Source organism: Arvicola amphibius, chromosome 5 (genome assembly GCF_903992535.2).
Source record: "Arvicola amphibius chromosome 5, mArvAmp1.2, whole genome shotgun sequence".
In the NCBI taxonomy this organism is placed as follows: Eukaryota; Metazoa; Chordata; class Mammalia; order Rodentia; family Cricetidae; genus Arvicola; species Arvicola amphibius.
Genome location: NC_052051.1, coordinates 59,934,010 through 59,960,206, shown reverse-complemented (window position 1 = coordinate 59,960,206; position 26,197 = coordinate 59,934,010). Strand labels below are relative to the sequence as shown.

Sequence of the window (26,197 nt, the reverse complement as noted above, 5' to 3'; positions counted from 1 at the left end):
AGGGAGGGAGAGAGAGAGAGAGAGAGAGAGAGAGAGAGATCGAGAGAGAGAGAGGATGAGAGAGAGGAGAGGAGAGAGGAGAGATGAGAGAGAGAGAGAGGAGAGAGAGAGAGAGAGGAGAAATGGGGGGTTTACGAGACAGGGTTTCTCTATGTAATACTCCTGGCTGTCCTAAAACTCGCTCTGTAGACCAGGCTGCCCTCGAACTCACAGAGATCTGCCTGCCTCTGCCTCCCGAGTGCTGGAATTAAAGGCGTGCACCACCACCGCCTGGGAAAATGTTTTACTCACTGTGTCTCCAAGTGACTCATGAGACTGGGCTTTTCAATGCTGTACCTCTCTTCAGTTTTTTATTTTGAGAGGAGATTTTAGCTTTTATAGGGGCTTTTATTTTGAGAGGAGATTTTAGCTTTTATGGGGGCTTTAGAGACCTTTGGGCAGAAAGAGCAGTGGCATGCGGGAAAGAAATGTTGGCAGTGAGGAAACGACAGGACCATTTGCACCTCTAGGAAAACAGGGAAGAGCTCGTCCTGGAGACAGCTGATAAACCGCTCATCAGCCCCCGTTGGCATGTCTCCAGGTCAAGGGGACTTTCATTAGTGACTCGAACAGCCGCTGTTGGGTGCAAATTCTTGTTAAGTTTAGCTTAATAAGGATGGCTCTAGAGATATTTTATTCTTTCCAGCGAATGTTACCCTGTTAGTAGACACTAACAATTACTTTGAGTGACACCTGAGAGGCACTTACTCTACCCCTGCCTCATTCCTTCCCCCGATGTTTGGACAAACCAGTGTATTTTACATGGGCACATTTCTAGCATTTGTGTATTGTTCTCCAGGACTCCAAGAGGGTTTAATGTGCAAAGCCATCGACTTTGGATGTCCCTTGCTGTAAGAAATTAGGATCTTTGTTTCTAGGAGTTCATCTGTTCCTGCTGTTTTCTTCTCCACCTTTAAAGCAAGCATGCTGTGCTGGGGCAGTGATCTTGATGTGATAAACAGGGGATTATGACTTCAGGGGAGCAATAGGCAGCAGGAGCAGGTGAGACTCAAAATGCTAAGATTGTTTACCTGCAGATGTTAGTACTAATAAGAGACACGAAATAAAATGTGATTATGTAGGCAGTAGGGAGCAGAGATGCTTAGATTTTTCATAAGGAATCAACCACTTAAATGCCTGTCAATCAGAAGGTTATAAAGAAGGTAGGTTTTTAAAGTGGCAGGGATGTGCTGTTAGGGACATAAAGAATTGAAGTTCCACCCCCTTCCTGAAGACATTGCAGCCAGAAGAGGATGTCCTCAAATATGCCTGAGCACAATTCTCTCCAGAACTAAGACAGAGACACCATAGACTCCCCCTGCCACTGGAACAGGCACGCTCTCTGAAACACCGAAGAAAGGGAGTGCTGTGCACTGCCTGCCCCGGGCAGTCCTTCCCTCCCTGTTGCTGTGGTTAGATAGCCAGCCTACTGTTCTGCTTTCCTGACCACTAACAGGGTCTGGGAACTATTTGGATTGTTAGTGGCAGGAATGCAGACAAACTGTGTCACTTAAACACACAAAGAACTGATGGCTTCTAGTGTGGACTCAGTAACTCTCAAGGAGAGAGCTATGCCTCTGGTGTGCGTGGAGTTCAGAATGGGGTCACCCATACCTCCCTCTGTCCTTCTTGGGATGCACTTTTCGATGCTTCCTTCATTCTCAAGTAAAGATGATCACTGCCAGGTACTACTTCGTTTATTTCTTAGAATTATAATCTAAGAAAAAGTTGTGCTGTCATCTCAAAAACAAACAAAAAACACAGAAGTGACTCTGTTATCAGCTGGTCTGGATCTAGTGTCCACTCAGAGCTGGGTGGTTGGAGGACAGTTTACAAACTACCCAATAGAATCACAATGCCAGGATAGCAAGGCCAGGCAGGATCACTATGGGACAGCCAAGTGAAGTAGTCTGTCCCACAGTGACTAACTGCGCTTTCCCACTTTAGTCTCCAGAACCACAGTTTACCTGGACCACATCTCTTACTATAACTACTGAGCTGACTCAGTGATCTCTCAGGATTTGCAGATGTGTATATGTAGGCACACATCTGTCTCAGTACGGGCTCTTCTTTTATGTCTCTGTGAATATGCCTCTCCCATGGATACCAATTCAGAAGAAAGCTGGAAGAGATAGGCTGACAGTCAACCACACATCAGAACTTTGAGGTTGGCAAAGGCTGCGGGGACTTTCTAGGCTCCCTTGTTTTTTTAGGAGAAGCTGGTTTCAGTCTTTGTATCACAACTCAGAGCCCTCAGAGTAGCCTCTCTGGCTGTATCTTGTTTGTCTGCCATGCTGATTTGCCTCTTCTTTAAAACATAAGGCCAAAATGACTCCCAGTAATTTGCTTTATTGTAGAAATTCATGTATCTCATATCCGTAACACCGGGCAGCCAGGGCGGCCTACCTAGCCACTCTTCTGCCGCTCCAGCTTCTCGACCTCGTATTTGTTTCCTATCTTTAGTGCACTTCAGTTTCTCCTACTATTGTCCCCTAAAGACATAAGCAGAGGACAAGGTCAGAGCAGTCACTTGTGCTCCTTAATAGGGGTTTTGAGAAGAGGCTTTGGGGAAGAAGTTGGAACTAATGGCTGTAATGAAATTTGGAGTTGGGTCAAAGATCTCATTTCTGTAGGAGATAGTTTACCGTTCAATGCAGGTGTGTTTGGTGGCTCCCCATTCACTACAGCTGTGTTCGGGGTCTTCCCATTCGATACAGGTGTATCTGATGCACCTTTATGCAGTTTGCATATCATAATGACAACTATTATTGAAGCTCTGCTGATGCCTTCAGCAGAAAAGCTGTGAGACTTGTTCTCGGGGAACATACAGAGAAGGAGGGGTCATAACTCTAAGCACTGGATTAAAAAAGTGGTCCATGCACATGAAATACTAGAGTAGAAGAGCTATACTGTAACTTTAATTTGAACTGATCCATGGTTTTGAACACTCTCTGAACTTAGTAATGATGTACATGGTTTTAAAGAATTTTTAAAAATCATTTGGTATATTTTATTTCATATTCACGGGTCACTTCAGAGTGTTCCTTCTAACTTTCAGATGTTACAAACTGGAATTTTGCACAATTTCTTGGTAAATGATACTTTTCATAAATTTAAAGATTTTCATGAAACAATACAGGTTAAAGAAATATTTTTTACTAGTCTTAAATATGATTCTTAAGACTATATTAACTAGTTTCAGATGTGTTGTGTTCTCTGACTAAAACTCAACCCTTTTAAAGAAAGAAATTGTGTTATTAGCAGCTAATTGCTTTGGATATTTTGGGCATTTCAAGGAGATAATTCAAAGGACAGAGAAATTAAATGTTTACAGTGTTCTTTAGACATATGTAATGCCTTTTTACAATATCACCTAAGAACAGACCTGGCAATGTAAAAATAAACAGAGACCAGCATTGTTTTGGTACAATTGAAATAATAGTATTTAAAAGATTTTTAAATGCACATCCATTTCTTCCGTGGATGTAGTTTTGTTGAGTGTTGAGATGTAATGTCAGAGGGAACCAATGAAACTCTGGAAATTAAGGTTATTTGGTCCCTCCAGGTGGTACCAGACGGGTGGCCACCTACTGATCACACAAGAGGAAAACAAGTCTTCCTCACGCTTCATAAATACCACACATGATCCAGATTACTTATTGGCATAATTAAGAATAGTGTACATTTGTGCAGACAAAAAGGGTCTTGGTTGGCATGGGCTCTCTCTTTGTCCTTTGAGAAGTTCAGGTCATGGTAGACAACTTACCTTCTTTGGGCTTCTTTTAGGATATACATAGATTAGAATGTAGGACTAGTTGTCTCTAAGACTTTTCTAGCACAGAAATACTGTTTCTTGGGGTTCTGGTTATCTCTAATTCTTCGTTTTATAGATGTGAAGGCTAGCAAGTATGCTTTTAAGTGATAATAGTCTAATAATTTATTTTGATGATGAAATCTTGGGCCATGAAATTAATGAGTTTAGGAGCTGTGAAATGCATAGGTTTATGTATGCGCCTTGAGCTAGAAGAGTCTTTCTGCCTGTCTCCTGTGTTCACTGAGGGAGGTTGGTAGGCAGGCTGGGGCTAGTGTACAGGAGTACAATTTCAGATCATTGCACTGTCTTTTTCTCCTCTCTTAACTAATATTATTTCTTTTTTTTCTTTTCTTATTCTTTTTCTTTGAGAAGACAGCATATATTTCAGCTATCTGGTTCCAGCCAGAGAGAGTCACGAATCTTAAGTAACTAGTTAGCTAAAGTATGTGTAAAGCATAAGAACTCATATGAAATGTTGGTTCTTGGGGGAAGTGTAGATTGCACACTTACCTATAGTAGAGGGGAAATCTGCAGAGATCAATAGCCAGATGTAATCATGTCCCCAGTACAGAATGGGTTTGTGGAGGCGTTCTCCCCAAATCTAAAGACCAGATAAGGAAGGCATCACCTAAAACACTAGTGAGGAAAGAGAGGAGTATGAAGGGAAGGGGCCACTTCTGTCCTTCATACCTGCAATGAGATGAGGCAAGGACATTCGTAATCACAGTAGGGATTTCAAAAGAAACCTCAAACTTTGGACCTAATTTCACTGCGTCTGTGCTTTGTTTATGCCTAGGGAGTTACATTGAGAGAAAAAAAAGTCACCTGTGCAGGAAGGCAGGCTTTCTAGAAAATATGTTTAAAATGCGCTCTTACTTCAGTTGCCCTTTCTAGGCTTCAAATATGTGTGGGGAATATGCTGGTGGTGAGAGGGACAGCAGAGAGTTCAGGCCTCAGAGCAGCCCCACTGGTAGGTGCAAGCCTGTTGGCACCATCACTGCAAAGGAGCCAACACAGAATGGCTAGGAAGAACTAAGGCTATAGCACACTCATAGCTTCAGACCCCTGAGCTGAAAACAGGATGTACAAACCAGAGGTTTAGTGAGTGTTCTAATGTTAGGAGCACATTTGGAACCCAACGACCAAGAAAGAAACATAGTATGAAAGATAAGGAAGCTGGGCCAGACAGAGAGGCTGGCCTTCAAAGTACCGAGTGGAGAGATGATTGACAGAAACTTCCATGAGGCCCAACATATTGCACAGCCTGTTCACAATTGCTTCTGCCTACACTTGCATTATTCTTTCCTCTGAACTGTGGCAAGTTGTTCCCTCCTTCCCTAAGGAAATATGAACAAGATGGGAAACCAGTACGTGGGAGTGGGGTATAATATGGAGGTGTGATGGATGGCAGGGAGAGTTTAGTAAGTAAAAGAAAGGGCATTTCAGATGTTTTGAATAACCTCTTATTAGAGGAAACAGTGGTAAAGACTCAGACATGGAAATGCTGTGCTGGGCTCAGTTACTATAGGATGGATCATCTTAGTCGATACTGAAAACATGGAAGGAGGAGAGGCGAGGGGAAGACAGACTGACTGAGTCTTCATCTCCTGGTACTTTGGAATTCTCCACACACACACAAAAAGATAGGTACTTCCCTAGCCTCACTAGTAGGATGGGGTTTGGGGACTGGGATTAAGGTTTTCGCATCAGAGAAGCCATTCCGTTGCAGTTGCTCTGGTGAATTAGAGAAGCCATTCCGTTGCAGTTGCTCTGGTGAATTAGAGAAGCCATGCCGTTGCAGTTGCTCTGGTGACGTGGTGCAGTGAGAGCTGTGAGGGTCAGCCTGTCAAGTGTTTGACTACACTTGTAGATTGCTTGGTGACCTTTGAAGTTTTGTTTTGAGCTGCTGTCAGAAACATAATTATTTTTCTTTGTGAAACAAATTTTAACATCTACAACAGCTGAAGAAGCTAGGATAATTTTAATAAAATATTATATATCTTTTTAATGTCAGCAAGCATTTCAAGCCATTTATTGCTTATCTAACACATCGCTCAAAACACTACGGTTGAATAACTTTTCTAGTTAGTTTTTCATGGTTAGAGTAAAGCTACAGGGTAGAGACTTTCCTGGTTTATTTCTGAGGCCCAATTTCAGAATTTTTTTCATTTAAAATTAAAGTTAGTTTGATTTGTATTCCATTATTTCAACAGCTTGAAATTTTCTTTTATTTTGTTGTATTCCCGAGGGAAGATGTTCTGAATCCTAGCATCAAGCATCCACAATCTGATTAAAAATACCAACTTCTAACTGCATTCCACTTAGATATCGACTTTAATGTGTGTCTTCTCATTAAAGCTTATTTATGTTTAAAATGCTGACCTTTCAGGATGTACACAAGAATGCTCTGAAACAGAGCTTCTCAACACTGGCCATGAAGCCACTGTCTTGGGCTGACAAATAGATTGGAAATAAGCTACCCAACACTGGGAATGGGCCATTAATTTTAATCAAAGTTGATGCAGGAAGGCCAATGGGATGCATGACAATGTCAACAGCCCAGTAGGTGTTAAGAGACCACTCGGCCTTCCTTGTTACTTGGTTGAGCCATTAGTTGAGGTTGGGTGAAGACAGAAAACCATGCTTGGAATTGAATGACCAGGTCACTCCAAAATCTAATGGAGAACTCCCCGTTTCAGAGATCACATTGTAATGCCATTAGAAGTCAAGGACAGCATTTAGAAAATACTGGGAGGCTTCTTGTGTTATTTAAATCAAGCACTTTGCTAGTTTTTCCAACTTTGAGTTCCTATTTCCCTGCTTTCTTCTGTTCCAAATGGTGATCCTTGATATTTACAGAAGAAATTGAAAAGACAGGGAAAATATCTTCAAGCCTGTTCGCTCTTTAGAAGTGTATACTGCAGACTGTCAAACTCCGAACTGCAAAAAACAGTTGTATACCCATGGAATTAAGCAAGATAACTAATTGTGCTGATCTCGCCTTTCTTTCTCCTCATGTATGGCAATAGTTTTATTAATTGAAACTAGAGTTTCTTGATTGTTTTAAGAAAGCATTTATTTCCTGATTGCGAAGGCCAGTGTGCTTCTGCCTTACTGTAAACTGTCACTGTTGACTGCTGACACCAGCGGATCCCTTTCGTTCCCTTCAGTAAGTATATTTATTTTGAGAATTTTCAATTACCAAAAAAAAAAGGTAGCTCCTGACAACTTGGATTAATGATGTTTATAATAAAGACATAAAAATGCAAAAAGGACAAAGAAGCATTCTTGTATCTCTAATTCAGGTTTGGGAAGAAATTCATTTATTCTGACACGGCATTGCACGCGTAAGAAAGACACGTATGGCTGCATTAGTAATTTTTACACATATTTAAGAAAGAAAAGCAATTATATTGCTGTCTTTTTAATGGACTGCCGCAATAAATGATGGTGTTTGTTCTTCCCGCAGATGAAGATCAGCTCCGTGCAAAGGGCTATGACAAAACACCAGACTTCATTTTACAGGTGCCAGTTGGTAAGTCATTGAGCTTGATACGCATTTGTGTACAGAGGGGGATTTTTTTCCCACGTGTTACTATTAGCAGATGTTTTTAGAGTAACTTATCTTTATAACACCATGTTGAAATGGGTAAAACTGTTGGCAAAGATTATCTTAAATTATATCATAGGCGGTTCAGAAGCAGCCTGTGCCTCAGCACTTCTCCAAGTACTGGAGGAAGTACTTTAGGAAGCATGCCTCCTAAAGGCATTTTTTGAGATACCATTTTCAATTCATTTCTCTGAAATTTGAGTTTTTAAAACACAGTTTTGCCAGACCGCCAGGCCCACTTTGGTCTCCTGGACACATCGCTTGTTGAGCTGCAGAACAGCATCCTGAGTACTAAGAAAGGGAGTTGTGAGGAACGGGTGGGGGTGACGAGGATGACAGGATGACCTTGTGGCACCAGTGTGCCTTGCTGTGAGCTCACACACGTGGCTAAACCCCTGCTCGTTAATGTACAGCATAGAGAGGCCAGTGCATGGCTGCGGATTTTCAATCTTCCCTTTCCTTCGTCGTGTATTAGTAATGCTTTGTCCCTTAGCTGTGGAAGGGCACATAATTCACTGGATTGAAAGCAAAGCCTCATTTGGTGATGAATGTAGCCACCACGCCTACCTGCATGGCCAGTTCTGGAGCTACTGGAATAGGTAAGGTCCCATTATTTTTCTCTTAAGATAAACGATACTCAGCTGAAGTCTCATTAGAAAAAAATATTTTGTTTAGCTGGTAAAAATGCTAGGAGCCTTTTTTTCCCTAGTAAATATAGGCTCTGATTAATGTATTCATTTCAGATAATTTAAACTTCTCTGCTTTCATAATGTTGCTTCATTTTTTAAAACTTAAAAATCTGTGCTTAAGGTCAAAACTGGTATAGTCTATTTCCTGCTTTACGGTGACTGCATTAGTGTCACCTCAGATCCGGATGACAAGCTGTGGTGCACAATACGGTATAGACACTGGATTGTTATCCTTTTCATGGGGAATTTATGCTTCCTTTTAGACTATAAAAGTTAATTTATTCTCTGTCTCTAAAGACAGTATCCAAACCATATGAAAAATGGAAATAATTTACATTGCAACAGTAGCAAAGAGTTTACCTACCAATTTCTATAACCATCTTGATGAGACTGCAATCTTCACAATTAAGGGGTGTGGGTGGAAACAGATGTATCAACTACCTGCTGTGGGCCTGGACCTGAAAGTTATTTCAGTTAGTCCTTACAAAGAGGTTACACGTGTGTGTGTGTGTGTGTGCGCGCTTATGTGTAGGCATGTCTATCTATAGTATACAGGTTCGTGTGAATATATGCAGGAATATATACATATGTTGACACTGGATGATCTTCCAGAATAACTCAACACTTTATTTATTGAGGCAAGTTTTCTCACTTAGACTAGAGTCACTGATTCCAGCTTGTCCTGGGGAATCTCATCTCTACCACCCGCCCTCCTCCCCCCACTGCTGAAATCCAAGCAACAATCATGCCTGCCTGGCTTTGACCTAGGTGCTGGGGATCGAATTCCAGTCCTCACACTTGTGCAGCAATACTTTTCCACTGAGCCACCTTCCCAGCCAGGGAGTCACTTTATCCCCATTTTATAGATGAGTGAACTGAACTGGAAGGAAGGAAGCAGTGGTGTGCTATTCTGCTGGTTCCCACAGGCCCGCGCCCATCACGCTTTCCCATCCGTTCCGTTTCTGAATTAAGTCAGTATCATCTGCAGTGCAGCTGCCGACTCCATGGCGTTTTATGGTTGTTTTCCTTCATGAACACAAGAGGTGGGTCAACCTTTCCAGATTGCCTGTGCTTCTGTTGTTGGCCAACAGTAAGGACACAGTGATAAGATGACACATGTTTAGATGAGCAAGGAAGGAGATGGTAGCATCTGCAGGCAGCAGTGTGGGTCTGGGTGGGAGGCTATCGGATTTGGCATTATATTGTTACTCAGCTTTACAAAAGGCCAGCAGATCTCGCCCGTGGCAGCTGTGCTAAACTACGCCTCCTCTTCGCCATGGTAACAGTGATCATGACAAAATGCTGAATGTAATGGCCTTCTTGATTTTCTTGTGTAATTGTGCGTAGCATCCAAGCTTTGCTTTACAGGGATGGAGGAGGAAAGTGCAAAATGTTTTAGAAATCAATGCTGCTTCAGCGTTTCCTGTGTTTTATTCAGCCATTATTCAAATTAGCAGTAATGTGGCAAATTGAATTTTAGATTCTTAGCGATTTTCTGATGAGTTTGAAATAGTAAAGAAAGCATCATTTTTGATAGTATAGGGAAAGCAATGACAAGAAAATCAAATCGCCTAAGTTCAGGTTACTAAAGAATTAAAAAGAATTGATCATGTGAATTACTGTGCATTGAGACTGAGTTCCCCTCTTCGGTACTGGATACATCTTTTCTGAAGAACAAATGGAAGTTCAATTTCAAATAAGAAGGCTCAATTTAAAATGCTAAACTCATATCTTCATTCTAAAAGAGAGCAACTGTTGAGTGCCTCCTACGCAGCTCACACCAGTCAGAGAGAGACACATCAAATAGTCTAGTCGCCTCCAGGGGAACCCTATGGATTACCGACATGGCTGAAGGAAGCATGGGTGGTCAAGAATTTAATACAGTTTCTGTCCAGTTAGGTTGGGCTTTGTTCTGTGTTTGTTTTATTTTGTTTTGTTTGACACAGGTTATCACTATGTAACCTTTACTGCCCAGAACTCACCAGGTAGGCTTCAAACTCCCAGAGATCCACCTGCCTCTGCCTCCAGAATGCTAGGGTTTATGACACACACCTCATGCCAGGCTCCTTTTGTTTGTTTGTTTTGTATTATTATGTTGCTTTTATTATTTTTATCTATTATTGTACATAGGGTATTATTGTTTTACATACCTGAACATATTCTTTGGATGTACACTGGCAAAGTAGGCCTAATTTATATGGAGCATGTTGCATAATAGGGAAAGTTAGCCTTGGTTTTAAATGTTCCAGATCATTCGGGGAAGACAAACCGTACAGATAGTCACTAATATTACCAAATGTCTGCAAGTAACTAAAGAAACGCAAATAGTGCCAAAGTGTGCAGTGGAGCACTGGGGCATTTCCTTCAATACAAATGGTGCATTGTAGTAATGTAGTAATCGGAATAGATTTACCAGTGGCCCAGAGTTTGACCCAAGGCAATGTTAGCCCTCTGTGAATGTTTGGAATCCTAATATTTTGTGAACATGGCACATAGAACAGGTGATAAATTTCTCAGCAGTAGAAGAAATTCTTTCAAGGGTAGTTGAAATTCTTTCAGAGGTTAGCATTTGGACTAAACTGGTGTGTGTGTGTGTGTGTGTGTGTGTGTGTGTTTGTGTAAGGGGGGGTCTCTAGTTAACAAGAAAATTCATGTGAATCTAATTGTCATACATTTCAGGGTAATGATTAGATTTTCATGTAAAAACGTTCAATTCATATTTTAAGACAATTTTTACAAGCTCATTTTCCCACACCAGTAATAGCTGAATTATGCTGACTGACATTTTCATAAGAATTTTTTTTCTTAATACAGTGTTCTTATTTAGCCTTCAACAGGTTTGAAAGTTGGTCTTTTACTCCATCTTTTCTTATTTATTTTTCCCCATGACAGGGTTTCTCTGTGTGACAGCCCTAGATGTCCTGGAACTAGCTCTGTAGACCAGGCTGGCCTTGAACTCACAGAAATCCACCCGCTTCTGACTCCTGAGTGCAGGGATTAAAGGTGTGCACCACCACAGCCCCACATTCCATCTTTACTGAAACATTTGATTTTCTTGTCTTCCATGATGTCTTTTCTTTTTGTGTTTCTCGCCACTATGCCAGAAGTTTCCTTGGTCTTTTTCACTGGCTCTTCTTCTTGACCTCTGGGTCAAGGAACCCTAGGACTTAGTGCCCACTCTTCTTCTGTCTATGTCCATTGCTTAGGTAATCCCTCAGATATTTCATTGGATCATGTGGTATTTTATGCTACCTCTATATTGGTTTCTGCTAGTGTTGACTCCCAGCCCTAACACTGATGAGATGAATTTCTGCCTGTCCTTTATGGTATCTACTATGTGTCTTAGATTTAACATTCATAAAACTAAACAATTGTTTTTCCCTCAAACTTGTTATTCTTCTATTCTTCCTCAGTTCAGTTAATGATGCCACAATTTGCACTCAGTTCAAAAATCTAAGTTGTATCACAGATCCATTAGCTCAGTTTTCACTGCGTCTCAAAGTGTGTATTTATTACCATCTCACCTGCTCTCGCCTAAGCACCCATTGGCATGTCTTGGCCAAGTCTCTAGTTTTCAAAACTGATTTTCCCAAGTCCAGTCTTACAGCCCTGTGGTCAGCTTTTCATATCCCAGTCTTGGAAAATGTCATGTTGTATTTTTCCCTGTTCAAAACATTTAAGAGCCTTGCTGTCACATTTAAAGTTCATGTTCTACCCTGGTATCCAGGGCCCTCTGCATGATCTGCCCCCCACCCAGCCAATAGTAGATACACACACCTAATACAGATAATAGCCTAATCCCTTAATAGCCCGTTTTATTTTATGGATTCCTATCACACCTTTCTCTTGGTTGTCCTTGAACCTTGTTTGTACTTCAAAACCTACTTCATCCTTTTGGCTGGAAGCTTCTTTACTTGGGTCTCCACTTTTCTTCATGTGACATTCAGAACTCAGCTGATTTCCCATCCCTGAAAGGACATTCCTGACTACCTGATCTAAGATGTAAAGTCCACAGTCAGTCTTGCCTCTCACAGGGCTCTAGCCCTACAGGAATGAGTGAGTGAGTGAATGAATGAATGAATGAATGAATGCAAAGTACTGAAAAACTGCTGTATAAAACTTTTCAAGAACACATTCCATTTTATACTGTTATTTTGAAATGTCTTCTCTCATTGCTTTGATACCAAACTTTAGAAATCTGTCTTAATTTGCCCTAATTTACCTTTTAAGTTCTGCAATGCAGTCACTTTTTCAAAATAGCATCTACTGTCTGAAAAACATTTATTGCTTTCCTAACCCCGTTTTGGTATGAGCCTTGACTGATTCCTCAAAACGCTCCCTTCTGCCTCTTTCTAGTCAAATAGAAGCAGCATTTGGTCCATAATGCAACCACAAACTATCGAGTTCCACCAGAAAAGATTTCTTTATAAAACCAAGACTCAGAAGCCTTCTCCCCCTCCTCTTCCTGTAGCTCTGAAGTGAGTTCTTTAACAATTAGGCCTGCGTTATTAAGTTGACTTTCATGTTTAAATTAAAGTTAGAGGAGGAAAGTAGTTTTGTAGTTGAAGGCCAGATTCTATGCTTGATTCTAACCCGCTGCCCAACAGAGGAGTAGGAGAATGAAGAACTTGGCCAAGAGAGATCTTCATGCTGTGGTGACCAGTATCCAACAGCTGCTGACTAAGAACATGGCAGTCACACACAGGGTCAGGCTTTCTGCTGTTCTTGATGTCTTCAGGCACACTGTCCCCAGGAGCATCAGTTTTAAAGGTGCACTGCTGTGGGATTCCCTTCTGTATGCTGTTGGGTGAGCTTTGCAGAGACCATCTAAGCTGATCAGCTGGAATGATGAGGTTCTGTATGCTTGGACTTGATCTTTCAGGGTAGTCATTCTTGAAGGTATGGAAGGAGTCTTGTACTTGAGTCTCATGCCTGCAAACAGCTGCCTGTCCTCCAGAGCCCCGTGTTTCCTCCTCGAGAGAATGGAATTAATGCCTGTCTCACCCTGTTGCTGTCAGTTATTTCATACCTGAGAAGCGCTTCCATACTTGCTGGCAGTCAACAGATATTAATTCTCCCCTGTCTTTGTCCTGTGTGTCACTGTCTGGTGGAATTTAAAGGTAGTCACACTACACAGTGTGAATCGCCTTCTTTGACAGATAAACTCCTTAGGTACCTTTAACGTTCAGCTTGGCTGATGTCTGCTAAGGAAAGCTTGGTGCCTTTGGAAGGATACATTCCTACATCCTGCTGATGATTCCATAGCAGTTATCAAGCATTATAATTGGTGTTTGCTTGTCACCCTCTTCGAGTTAATGCCATCTAGTTGTTTTATCTATCTTTAAATGCTCAGAGATTGGCAGAATGCCTGTCACACAGTAGGTGATCAGTGAATAGTTATTCATTGCAAGACTGTGTGATGGATATACTCATACTTAATAGGCAACAATAATTTAAATCAACTGTTAAGGATTATATGAGACATAGTGACATTAAACCATAATTGGTTCAATTTTTTTCTTGAGAATGCCATCCTCAGGACAGTAGAAAATATCTCAATTTTCTAAAACATTTTTATGTACTTTATAGATGAACAAACTTTTATAACCCTATTTTAGAGATGTATCATAACTGTTTTATATGATTTTTAAAGCAGGCAATGAAAGGTAACCACGTGGTAAATGCATTTTGTAAAGTTTTTCAGATAAATATTTATAGTTGCTTGTTTTGCTTTGATGAAATGGGATCTTACTCTGTAGTTCAGGCTTGCCTTGAGCTCCTGGTAATCCTCCTGTCTCAGCCCCTTGAGTTCTGGGATTTCAGTTATGGTCCTCCTCACCCAGCTTTCCATTAGAAAAGGACTTCTCTGGTTTGTAGTTTGCCCTGGAATGCCTTGGAAACCGAGTAGAGGACAATTAGTGCTTTCTTTAATGGAAAAAACAAGTGGGATCAAGGGAAGGAGATGAATGGAAGCCTGTTTCCAGCATGTCCAACATTTCAGTTATCCATCAAGTCAACAGACCTGAAATAAAATATTCTACTGTGCATGAAATTTGCAAGTGTTAAGAATCCTCATACCCCTTAGTCCGAGACTGTTTGTAGCAGTGCAAGTACAGGGACCTCACTACCCTGCTTTATCCCTCTTTTCACTTCACCTGAAAGGTGTCAGTCATAACCCAACCTGCACAGCCATGCCTCCTGCACATTCCTGCAAACCCTCACCCTGAGGCAGAGGTGTGCACTCCAATGGTTAACCCCGAGGGGGGTATTTTAGCTCCCTAATTAACACATTTCAATACCCTTGTAGTGAAGAGTACCACCTAAAACAGGTTGGGAGACAGAGGTCAGGTTCCTTTGGCCCTGTAGAATCCTCACTGTGTGAACTGGATGTGGACAGAATGGGACCAGAGCATCTGCTCAGTTTATGTTCCTGGCAAGGACTCGTCTCGACTGGGTCTGAGGGACAGTATCAAAGGAAGCAAGGTGGACATCTTCCAAAGCTCTTTTGTGTTCTGGCATTGAGGTCTGTGGAGATGAGCACCAGAGGAAACAGGACCTTAATCACATTGTTGTGCTTCTAGAGTAAGAGCTAGGTGACATCTATCAGAGTTTTGAACGTTTGGCTCCAGAGAGTCTACTCTCATACAGGCAATGCTAAGCTAATACCTTCTGCCACAGAAATTGATTTGAGTTCATTTCTTCCCTCTCAGGGCTTTTTACAGATCAGTTATTTGTTCAATGGTTTGGTTGATTGCTTTCTCTGGTCAGAGATAGCCTGAGAGGAGGCTTTTGAAACAAGGCCGCCAGGCAACGAGAATTCAAGAAGGTATGTTTCAGAGGGTGGCCCAAGTTTTTCTTGTATTAAGATACTTTCAGGAAGCCCGCAATTAGTCAAATCACAGATTTCCAGTTATTTCAGTCTTGTTAAAAGCAAGGCTGATCACATCTGTCGTAAGTCAGAGTTTGTGCCTCAGCAATAGAAGCTCGTGCAAACCTTCAATTACGGCAGCCTCAGAAGGCGCTGCTGCGGTACACTAACAAGCAGTCATCAGCACCAAGAGACAGATTGACTAATAATTAGCCAATGCGCTGGAGAGGACTTCTGTGAAGGTAAAATATAATAATTTGCCTTTCCATCTCTCATAGAGGAGTTGCTTGTGAGATATTGACGTCCCATTGTTCGACAAACACTGGACACTGTTATTAGCTAGAGCAACCTCAAAATATTTGATAACGATGAGGAAAGTGTTTTCTGTGTACTTAGTACCTTCATGAGAATGTTTTCTCAGAATAGTCAAACCATTTCATCTGCACCTGGAATGTAAACCACAAGGCTTTCCCCAGCAAGGAGTTTGCACAGCACCATCCTTCAGGGTTTGCAGTGAGGACTTAAAACAGAGCTGAGCAAAGAAGTAGAGATGGAGTCTTAGGTATTTCAGGTGGGGTTTGCAACAAAGACGTGGTTGTTGCAAGTCTAGGAAGAGTTTACACAAAAGATTAAAAGGAAAAAAAAAACAAGTCTGCTGGGAAATGTCCATGGCTTCACAGTTTCTTTACCTGGGTGCCTATGTGTCTGACTGCCACCTTGAAGCATGCTGAAGAGCATTCTGAGGGAGAGGTGTAGAGCGGCTCCACCAGTCCAGGGAAGAATGCACTGTTGAAACGATAGCTCTACCTGCTGACCCCATGGAGTGGAGTTCATCTGTGTCATGCAGGGTTCAGAAATGTTATGTCCAGCCAGATCAACAAAGAGGATTGAGTGGCCATCAGAGGAAGCAAGCATGTCATTCTGATCTACCCACACAGACAGGTGAGAGAAGGGTGACGGTCTGCTGATAGAAAGTGACAGCTGCAGTGGCATTAGATCCAGCAGCCTAGCACCTCTCCATGCAAAGACCCTTTCTGTAGTAAATTCTAGAAGCATGAAGATCAGGCTGAAACGAATGTAAACTTTACCTTGTATTCCTATCATGTGTAAAGAAAGCATTTTGTCCACATGGATACACACTTTATTCTTGGAGAATGTTTTCATTGCGATGGTAAGGTCTGGGTGTAGACACTCTTTCTTTGGACCACCAGCTCCCAAATAATGACATGGAGACTTTTTTATTATTATTAGGAAAGCTTGGTCTTAGCTTAACCTTGTTCTCACCTAGCTTTGAAAGCTTAAATTAACCCGTTTATATTAATCTATGTTCTGCCACATGGCACGTTACCTCTCCTCAGTATTGTAAAGCCGACTTCCTGGATTTACAATATACATCTGGCTAGAAAATTTCCTGCACGTCAGATTCTGTCCCAGAGTTCTCATCTCTCCCCAGAAGTCCCACCTATCCTCTTCTGTCTACCTATTGGCTGTTCAGCTCTTTATTAAACCAATCAAAAAGTGCCTTAGGCAAGTGAGGAATGACAGAGCCACACCTTCACACAGCATACAAATAGATTATCCTGACATCTGGGCCCTGGAAATTTATTTTATTTTGAAAACCTTAGATATTATTGCTAGTCTGCATTGAAGTACTGACCTGGCCTAGATTTTCTTTTTTAATTATGTATCTATATATGAGTATGTGAATGTGAGTACAGTACCCATAGGTTCAGATGTGAGCTGCCCAACCATAGTACTAGGGGAACCAAAAGATCTCTGCAAGAGCAGCAAGTGTTCTTCGCCACTGAGCCCACCAAGTGGATCTTTAAGTGGGGGTAGGAATCTGATCTATTAGGACACACTGGTTCCAAGCAGCAAATGTGTTATTCCACAGGCATGCCAGCTTTGTTCTTAAGTGGTTGACAAGTGAGGCTTAGTATAGTTAATTCCAGAGACAACACCTAAACCCTGGTCTTCTGTAGTAATATTTAGTCTGTGTTTTAACAAATAAAGCTTGCCTGAAGATCACAGTACAGAGCTAGAGGCCAGAGAGTGGTGGCATACACCTTTAACCCCAAGACTCAGTAGACAGAGGCAGATGGATCAGTATGAGTTCAAGGCCACCTTGGGCTATACCAGATTGATCTAGTCTCAAACAGAAACAGAGCCAGGGGGTGTTGGCTCACACCTTTAATCCCAGTACATGGGAGTCCCATGCCTTTAATTCCAGCACCAAGTAGATGGAGGGATATGGCTGGACGGAGAGAGAAATACAAGACTGGAGGAGTCAAGATCTCAGTGTAGTCTTGAGATGCATTCTGAGGATTCAGAGAGGACACAAACTGAGTATAATCTGAGGTCAGGATTGCCCCTTTGGTCTGAGCATTGGTAGATGTAAAAGGTCTCTCTAATGGCTGGTTGCTCTGCTTCTTTGATCTTCAGGCAAGTTTTATTTGTTAAAACACAGCCAAAATATCACTACAGTCTTCCTATCAATTCTATAACTATGCCTTTTTGTTCCACCATGAAACTTCATGTAAGTCTTGGTACTTTATGGATTAAAGAGTACACTAAGCTGAAGCTAAAAATCTCTCCAACACATGAAGCCTGAGGACTCGCCTCTGTGTGGATGGACAGAGTGAGCTGGGTAGACTGTCTTTCTCAAGAGCCTTGTGCTGTACTCAGAATGAATCTGTATAGTCGGTATAAAGCCTGTCATTGTGCCCACACATCCAGAATACAGTAACCCCTAAGTTGTTGGGAGTTCAAAGCCACAGAACTAAGGAGTTGATTTCACTATGATCCAAACATTAATTGCAATGATCAGCTTAAATTCTGGAGACTATTTGTTAGGAAGTATATATTTTTAAATGTTTAAGTAGTGTGTCTATTTTATTCTTATTAGTTTGCTCCAAATAAAAAGGCTATTTTAATAAGTACTTTTAAGAGAGCTTTTTTCGGGTATAATTGTATAAAGTACCTGTATTTGAAATATATAGTTGGATAAGTTTGACATGTATATATACTCAGAAAAGTATCACATGGTAGATGATGAGTTTGACTAGTACCCTTTAGAGTTAACGGTCCTTTTTCTGGATGTCCCTTTCAAAGATCCCTGGCCAGGCCCCGCTTCTTGCCTTTCTTACCATTGTAACCAACAGACATCTGGGTTTTGTAACATCTTTCTTTTTGTTTTGTTTCGATTATTCTTCTTTCCTTTTCTTTTTTTTTCTTTATTTATTTAGTTAGGTAGGTACTTACTTATTTTTGGCTTTGTTTTACTTTACTTGCTTTTATACTTTTTTACATTTGAATTTTCTGGTATTTCCTATTAATGAAGCTATTATTCTTTTGTTTGACTTTTTAAAAAAAACACAACAGAATTATTTCAAGGTGTCTTCCTGTGGCTGAATTGCCAGTACATTTATTCAGCAAGCAATAACTTTTCATATAACTGTGTTTTATTTTATAAAGTTTGTTAATTTTGCAGTAGTATTCATGGATACTAGAGACCCATGGTTTACTTTTCTGTTTCAATTCTTTGTCCAATTTTGATATTTAAAGGGTTGTGGGTCTTATGGTGTGAATATGAGTTCCTCTTCTTCAGTTTTCAGGAAACCTTTTTCTGTTGTCAGTATTGTGAAGCTTCAGAGATAGTTGCCCAGCCATCTGGACCTGAGGTGTATTGTTGTTCTGTTGCTGAAAAGTTTTATAACTATGAATTCAGTGCAGTAGACATAGGAATTCTCTTATATATTTATATTAATTTTGTGAGCTTAGAACTTTGTCTTTCAGAGAATTTGTCCTTTTATCTAAGTGGTAGAATATACCAGAGTAAACTTGCTTAAAACACTCCCTTATTATTTTAATACTTATTGACTTTTGTTATTTCACCTTTGTTGCTCCTGCTATTGAGATTTATATATCTTCTTTTCCAGGTCAATCTGCCTAAAAGTTTCTTGATTTTTGTTCTCTTCAAAAAAAAAAAAAGAATATTTGTTTATGTAATGTTTACATAATTTCTTTCTCTTTTATTGGATTTTAGTCATTTCCTTTATTTTCCTAAATTTCAACTTCATTTTCTCCTTCCTGAGTTTTCTGGGATAGAGGAGAAGTTGATAGACTGAGGTTTCCTTAGGGTGGCATTTGGGTACTCCTGAGTCCCCGCCAATCACAGCTGTGCCCTCTTTCTGCAGTCCTTATACGCTGTCATTCAAATCCATGTATTTTCTACTTTTCTTGCATATCTGTTGTTTTGGTTTGGCTTATCGAGGCAGTATCTTATTATATAGTCAGGATCCCCTAGAACTCACTATGTACATAGTTCAGGCTAGCCTACAGCTCTCAGTCGATCCTCCTGCCAATATATCTAATAAGGACTAGAATTGTAAGCATCCACCACCCTGCTGGCCTGTTGATCTCTCTTTTGGTTCACAAACTATTTTGTTTCCCAATATTTGAAACACTGTTCTGTAGCCCTCTGTTAGCATCTGATTTCGTTCAACTGAGGTCAGACAGTAAATTTGAATTCTTTTCTATGTAATGGAATTGGCTTTACTGTCCAGACCACTGTTATCTCTTTGCTGTATTCATTGTAAAAGGAAATTATTTATGCCTTTGGTTGGTGATGTCTTGTGAATGTCAGATAAGTTTCAATTAGTTGTGAGCATTTTTCAAGTTCTGTATAGTAATCTTCCCTTATCCAGAGTTTGTTCAACTTGATTTCCGAGACCCATGGTGTTATAGTAGGAAATAGAAAATTTGATAACTAACCAATTCATAAGTTTAAATTGTGGGCTCTTTTATGTGGCATGGTAAAATCTCACCCCATCCTCTTCATCTTGTCCATGCTGTGGCCCATCCCCCCTCATCCAGAGCACGCCAACTATGCACCCTACCTCGACTGTTAGCTTGATTGGTGAAGTATCTTGGTTTTTGTGACCAAGTAGCCCTTACTTTACTTGGTAATGCCCTGACAGTTCAAGAGGAATGGTGTCAAAGAGGCACCAGGGCAGAAAACAGGAAAGGCTGGCATGTGCGGCCATGCTGCAGGTTAGAAGGAAGCATCGTGCACATAGGCTTCTGTGCTCTGCTGAGGCAGGCTTACTCGCGGGTCTGGAATCCACTGTGTGTACCTCTCGCAGTGACAGAGTAACTGACAGAAGCACTCCAGGGACTCAGAGGCTCAGCAGTTCAGTCCATCATGGCAGAGGGTTGTAGAGAACAGCTCACATCATGGTTGACAGGAAGCAGAGAGAGGACAGGAAGGGCTTCCTTAGGATCTGCCGTGCAAAGACACCCATGGCGATCTACTTCTTCCAACCGAGCCCCCTATCCTTGTGCAGCTTCCAGCACCTACAGTAGACACTGTAGACTTTGAATCTACCAGCGGAGCCGTCCTTTCCATAAGTGAGAGTGCTTACCTGATCCTCCCCTAGAGACCTGCTCTTCTAATGTCAGTCACAGTTCACCATCTCACCGGCTCTGTCCCGGGCCTCTGCTCTGTAAACTCTGGGTGGTTGTTCTTCCCAGTCCCCCCACTACAGTTTCACAGTTAAGGAGCCACTGGGATCCCCACTCTCTGGAAACTGTCTCTTAAGTAGTAACTGGGGTGATCAATGCAACCACCCCTTCTTTTCTAGTCCTTCATTGGCCACCCCATGTCTCACTGGTGCTCTTCTCGCAGAAGAGAACTGTATGTATTCTACTTTATAGAATACGATCTCCCAAGTCAACAAGCAACTAGAGTCAGAGGCTTGCCATTTGCCACGCTCAAGATAAATTAAATATCTGAATGCCTTATACCCATAATACAAGCCATCTGTCTGCTGTCCTTGCCCCCTTACATTTCTTCAGTCTGTTCTTTAAGATTTGTATGAATTCCATTCCATTTTACTCCCTCTCCTGCCCCAGTCACTGGCACTCAGATGTTTCTTGGCTTTGTTCTCCATTGTTTTTGCACATACGTTCTGAACTATGCTTGATAACCCTTGCTTGCTTTTCTTAAATTCCTTTTTTTCCATTACCTTCCGGTGTGTTGTTGGCAGCTGTGGAGATTGCCACTCCCCCAGTTTTAATTTAGTCTTACACCATACATAATATCTCATTCAAGTGACAATGATTTTAAAAATTCATCAGGGACGAAAGAAAAGGCCCAGCAGTAAGGAGTACTTGCTGTTCTTGCAGAAAACCTGAGTTTGGACTCAGCACCCATGCCGGGTGGCTCCCAACCATATGTAATTCCAGATCCACAGGGTCCAACGACCTCTTTTGGCCCTTGAGGTTACCCACACACAGATACATGCGTGCACGCGCACACACACACTCATACACGTAAGTAAAAATAAAACTTTAAAAAATGCTTCAATTTAAAGCAAAGTCCCTTCATTTAGTAAAGAGAATCATTTAAGGATCCCTAAAGTTCATAGCTAATGTAAATAAGATTCAGTCTTGATCTTCCTTGATGGCACCAGCTGTGGTAATTTAAGGGCGCTCTGGATTGATCATGGTTAGGAAACTGAGGCCATTCTTGGTGGGTAACAGGCTGCTAGGTAAACCATATTGAACTCCACGCTAGCCTGTAATATTTAATCAGTCCTATCATTGCCTTTCATTAAATAGGAAATGAATATATTCACCACTAAAAATTCCTCTTGCTACAGATGCAAGCAAACAGCTTTATTTGTACTAGCAACATTGGTGTGTGATTAACCTTTGTAGATTTTTGAGTTCCCACATAGAGATGATATAGTGTGGATCTTGGAGCATACAAAAGTAAGCAAAGTTCAATCATGTCTTCAAGAAGCTTAATTCAATATGACCAGAAAACAGAACATGTACATACATCATAGACGTAGCGAATAGTGAGCCCTGGCTATGCCAAAGTGCAGGCTTCTGTACTTACAAGTACAGTTTGCTTTAAGCCTCATTCTTCTCTGTGATGGAGATGGCCATGTTGTATCCATGTGTAGTATAAGAGTACCAAAGCAGGAAGAGGATTAGTATATGGGTCAAAGGCACAGAGAAAGCTCAGGGAAACAGTGTACTAGAAATGCGGTCTGACCAGGTCCTGACTTTTGAATGGGTTTTCTCATAGCAGTGCTGAGAGTGGACATAGATAAGAAGCTGAAGGTTGAAGTCACTGAAATAATCTGCTAGTTCTCAAATTATCATGGCAGCCATGGAAATAGAAAAGGACTGCAGAAGCACCAAGGAACGGTAGCAATAGAATTCATAGAATTTGGCAAGTGTCGTCAGTGTCAAACACAGTATCAATAAAAATGTTGTATCGAGGGGAGTGAGAAAAAGATAATTTGGGGGTTTTAATGTAGCTGTTAGGGAGAATCATCGTGTTATTAAAGAATTACTAAGTGGAAAATAATGTACATTAGCAGTCACTTAAGTTGAGCTGTTTAGAAATGTCCTGAGGCAACTGCTCTGTGGGAAGTGTTCCCAGTGACGGGAAGAGACAAGTCGACTTAGGGACAATCTGCAATGGAACAGTTGTGATTTTTCACAGGGGGAAGAAATGTTTTTAGTTTCGTGAATATGGAGAGGAAGGAGATACGTGCAATGTGGCATCAGCAGTACAGTTTAAGGAACTGATTGGCAGTATTGATAACTCTCAAAGCAGGTAAAATTATCCCTAAACTTGCTTACTCCAGCCTCCATCTCCCTTACATTCGAACATTTATAAAATCATTTCAGCCTAGTTGCATGGAATCACACTTTGGGGCAGTTAACCTCCCCTCTCTTCCCACTGTGAGTTATGTGCATTTGAAAGTTATACCAAAATGTACGAACCTGCAGCTTTTAGCAATCACATTTGAAAGCAGCCTTGGGAGTTGCATTTGTCAAGCAGCTAGGAAAACCATCCGTGCATACCCTGCATCCAAAGCTCCATCGCAGACCAAACATAAAGGACTGAAAGGTCATTCTTCTTCCTGCGGCGAGATGTTTGTTGATGTATTCTGACATGCCAGCACAGTGCTGAAAGGGTCTGACCTTCCTCCCACACCCAGGGACTCAGGTTGGGCTGGGATACCTGACATGTGCTGCTTTTCCGTTTTCCTTTCTCTTCCATCAGAAATCATGTACTCGCAGAATGCTCCTTTCTGTGCAGAAATAGTCAAGAATTTAAAGGGATGTAAGTGATCGCTTTGGAAATTTCTCTTGCTCTTTTATTTTCCTGGTTACCATAAAGCTAAAAGCCTCTCCTGGAACTATTAATGCTTTTAATTAAAAAAATTAAATTAGTTTTTCAAAATGACAAATGCGAATGGAGTGTTAATAGCTAAAACCTAAACAAACGAGGGCTGTGTGCTGTAATATGTTTGATAGTTTCTTTCTCTCTGCTGTAGAAGCCAAGGTTTGGGGGCCGCCTCTGAAGTGGAGGATCAGTAGACGCAGGCCGATCCTAGGGAGCTTTTGAAGTAATTACCTTCTAGGTCTATCACATGCTAAAAGGGTGAAGAGTGAGCTGGAAGCTCAAGCTCCGTCAAAAGAGTGAGGGGGAGCTCTAATTGGATGGATGCCTACATTGTTTCTTACTTTAATATCATAGTGTTATGGAGGCAGGAAGAACAATATTTACCATTAATGACCTTGTAAACCTTAAAAATCCTCAGCTATCCCCTGAGATATGCTTGCTGTCTCCACAGCTGGTCAATATGAAACAAGTGCAGAAATATCACCCCTCCCCCCGCCGCCACCCCCACCACCCCTGCCATTGCAAGCCTTTAGATTGCACCTTGCAAAGTGTTGGGTATTTTGTGTTGTTTGTCATAATATTGGGGAGAAATAGTATTCAGTGTATCAGAATTATTTTCTACAACTGTGTCAACTGTCTGCTAGATGAGACAAAGATGTTTTTGTCCGCCGGGCGATGGTGGCGCACGCCTTTAATCCCAGCACTCGGGAGGCAGAGGCAGGTGGATCTCTGTGAGTTCGAGACCAGCCTGGTCTACAGAGCTAGTTCCAGGACAGGCTCCAAAGCCACAGAGAAACCCTGTCTCAAAAAACCAAAAAAAAAAAAAAAAAAAAAAAAAAAAAAAAAAAAAAAAAAAAAGATGTTTTTGTCCATGGGAAGTAAGTATTTTAAGAGGATAACTAAAATTAGAACTGAAAGTTTGAGGTGTCAAACTGCTGTAAGTATTTCATTGTTTTGCACAGAAGCACCTGACAGCTATCTATTTTGATTGAGCCATTTTTCTTTAATTTTCTCCATCATTTCAAATGTTTTGATGTCCCTGGAACCCCTGCTCACCACCGGCTAGGCATGTTCTCCCTCTGTCCTCCTGATAGAAAGGCCCCAGCTTCAGTTTCTCTGGTTCTTCCTGCTCAGAGCAAACCTGGGAGTTGATATGCGAGAACTGACAGCCACATCCTCCTCTACCTGTGCAGGGCTGTGGGGTCACCCCAGCCGGCCTTACCTTTCAGGATTTTATGTAGCTTTTCAACTGACTTTTATATCTGACATTGTAGATACATTTCTCATAGTAGAGAATAAGAATAATTGAACATCTCTTTTCTCTCTCCTGCTAGAGGGTTAATTACACTCAACAGTGCCAAGTATTCTTGCTGGGACTCAAGAGGTCAATCTTCTTTTTTCTAAGCTTTGTCTGTCCAATGCCCATCTTGTTTCTCACGAATCACTTGAATATTCAGGGAAATCCAAGTGAATTATAGTGGGGTCCAGCTTCAGATGAATGCTTTCTAGTAGAAGAAATGATCTTTTAACTACATTTTGTTAGTAATTAAATGTCTCTACCCTTCTTGCTTCAGATTTGCTCATAGGTGCACAGGCAGAAATTAACCCATTTATAGCATTATATAGATTCACAGGCAGAAATTAACCCGTTTATAGCATTATGACCTTCTGTGTCTCTCTTCTCAGAAAGTACGATCATAAAGACCGTCACACATCCAGGTGGCTGGCCTGCTTTTATACACTTTTAGTAAGTTTTTTTTTTTTCGTTGTTGTGAGGGGGGAAATTTTTATCAATTATTTTAAAAAGCAATAATTCATTAAAGTTGATCATAAATGTCAAGAAGCAAAGACCCAGCAGAAGCATTTTGTCACTAATCATGCTGTTTCTCTTCTAATTAGTTAATTTACATTTTACAAATTAAGGGTAAAATTCAGACAGAGATAACATCATAGCTTTAACTGACCTATATTTGTATCTGCCAAATTTAACTTAATTAGAAATGTGGATGCTGTTTGTTTTATCTGTCAGGAAAGCTCATCTTTTGCTTATAAAAAAAAAAAGAAAAGAAAAAAAAGTAGACATAGTTTTTTCCCCTCAGCATTTATCATCTAAATAATAGTCTTGCCAAGATGGCAGCCTCATAATAAACTCTTTTCAGTGGAGTGATGGGTAATGAAGCTTGCTTGTGAAGGCAGCGAAAAATGTTGTCTGGCCAAATGCATGCATACGATGGCTAGAGAATCGGTGGACTTCTTCCATCATCAATCTTTTTAGTAGCCTCCTGCACATCTGAATATTTTGATAGATGATCTAATAATTGAGTTATCTATCTTTCTAACTATCAGAGTTGCATAAAAATTATTCTCTCATGTTACTGAATATTAAATATATTAGGCATCTAGTAAATTTTTCATATGGGGCCAAAAGGTGAGAGGTTTTCGTTATTCTGTAAATACCTCTTAATATATTGAATGTTAAACCCTCTGAAATATTCAGCTACTGTGTCTCTTATGAGAAGCATACATGTTCTTTAAGAAGACGTTTTTGCTTGTTGTAAGTAGGACAAGCGCGAGTTACTATAGCCAATGAAAAGTAGAGCCTGATAAAGCTGTAGATACAGCTCATGTGTGCAGCATGGATTACACCTGAACACAAATGTGCTATTTTTGTCCTACGCCGGTAACACATTGACTGTGCTGTGTATTTTCCATTTAGGAAACAGATACATGCCATTGGTGCTGAAGAGTGGCCATATCTATAGGAAGCTCATTTTAACAAAAACAAAACAAAGCCACCTAATCATTTTTGCAGTACACAAATAGTTGTCTCCCCTTCTGTGGTTTTTATATGTGGCCTGGGTGCGGGTGCATGGTTTAGTGTTTGTCAAACATCTGATCAAAGCATATCAACAAGTCTACATCTCTGAGCTCACCAAAATTGTAAGGAAAATTGGCCTGAAATAGATCA

At 40.9% G+C, this 26,197-nt stretch overlaps 1 protein-coding gene across 5 annotated transcripts in view; it reads left to right on the top strand.

The window, feature by feature from the left end:
* Cdin1 (CDAN1 interacting nuclease 1) overlaps nucleotides 1-26,197 on the top strand; it is a 277,760-nt gene that overhangs the window by 104,325 nt on the left and 147,238 nt on the right. For 4 of the 5 annotated variants that reach the window (XM_038330594.1, XM_038330592.1, XM_038330593.1 and 1 more), the window contains exons 9-10: nucleotides 7,323-7,388; nucleotides 7,957-8,062. In XM_038330594.1, coding sequence (XP_038186522.1) covers nucleotides 7,323-7,388; nucleotides 7,957-8,062 — 172 coding nt within the window. The remainder of the gene's footprint in view (nucleotides 1-7,322; nucleotides 7,389-7,956; nucleotides 8,063-26,197) is intronic. The other variant, XM_038330596.1, reaches the window with a different exon arrangement.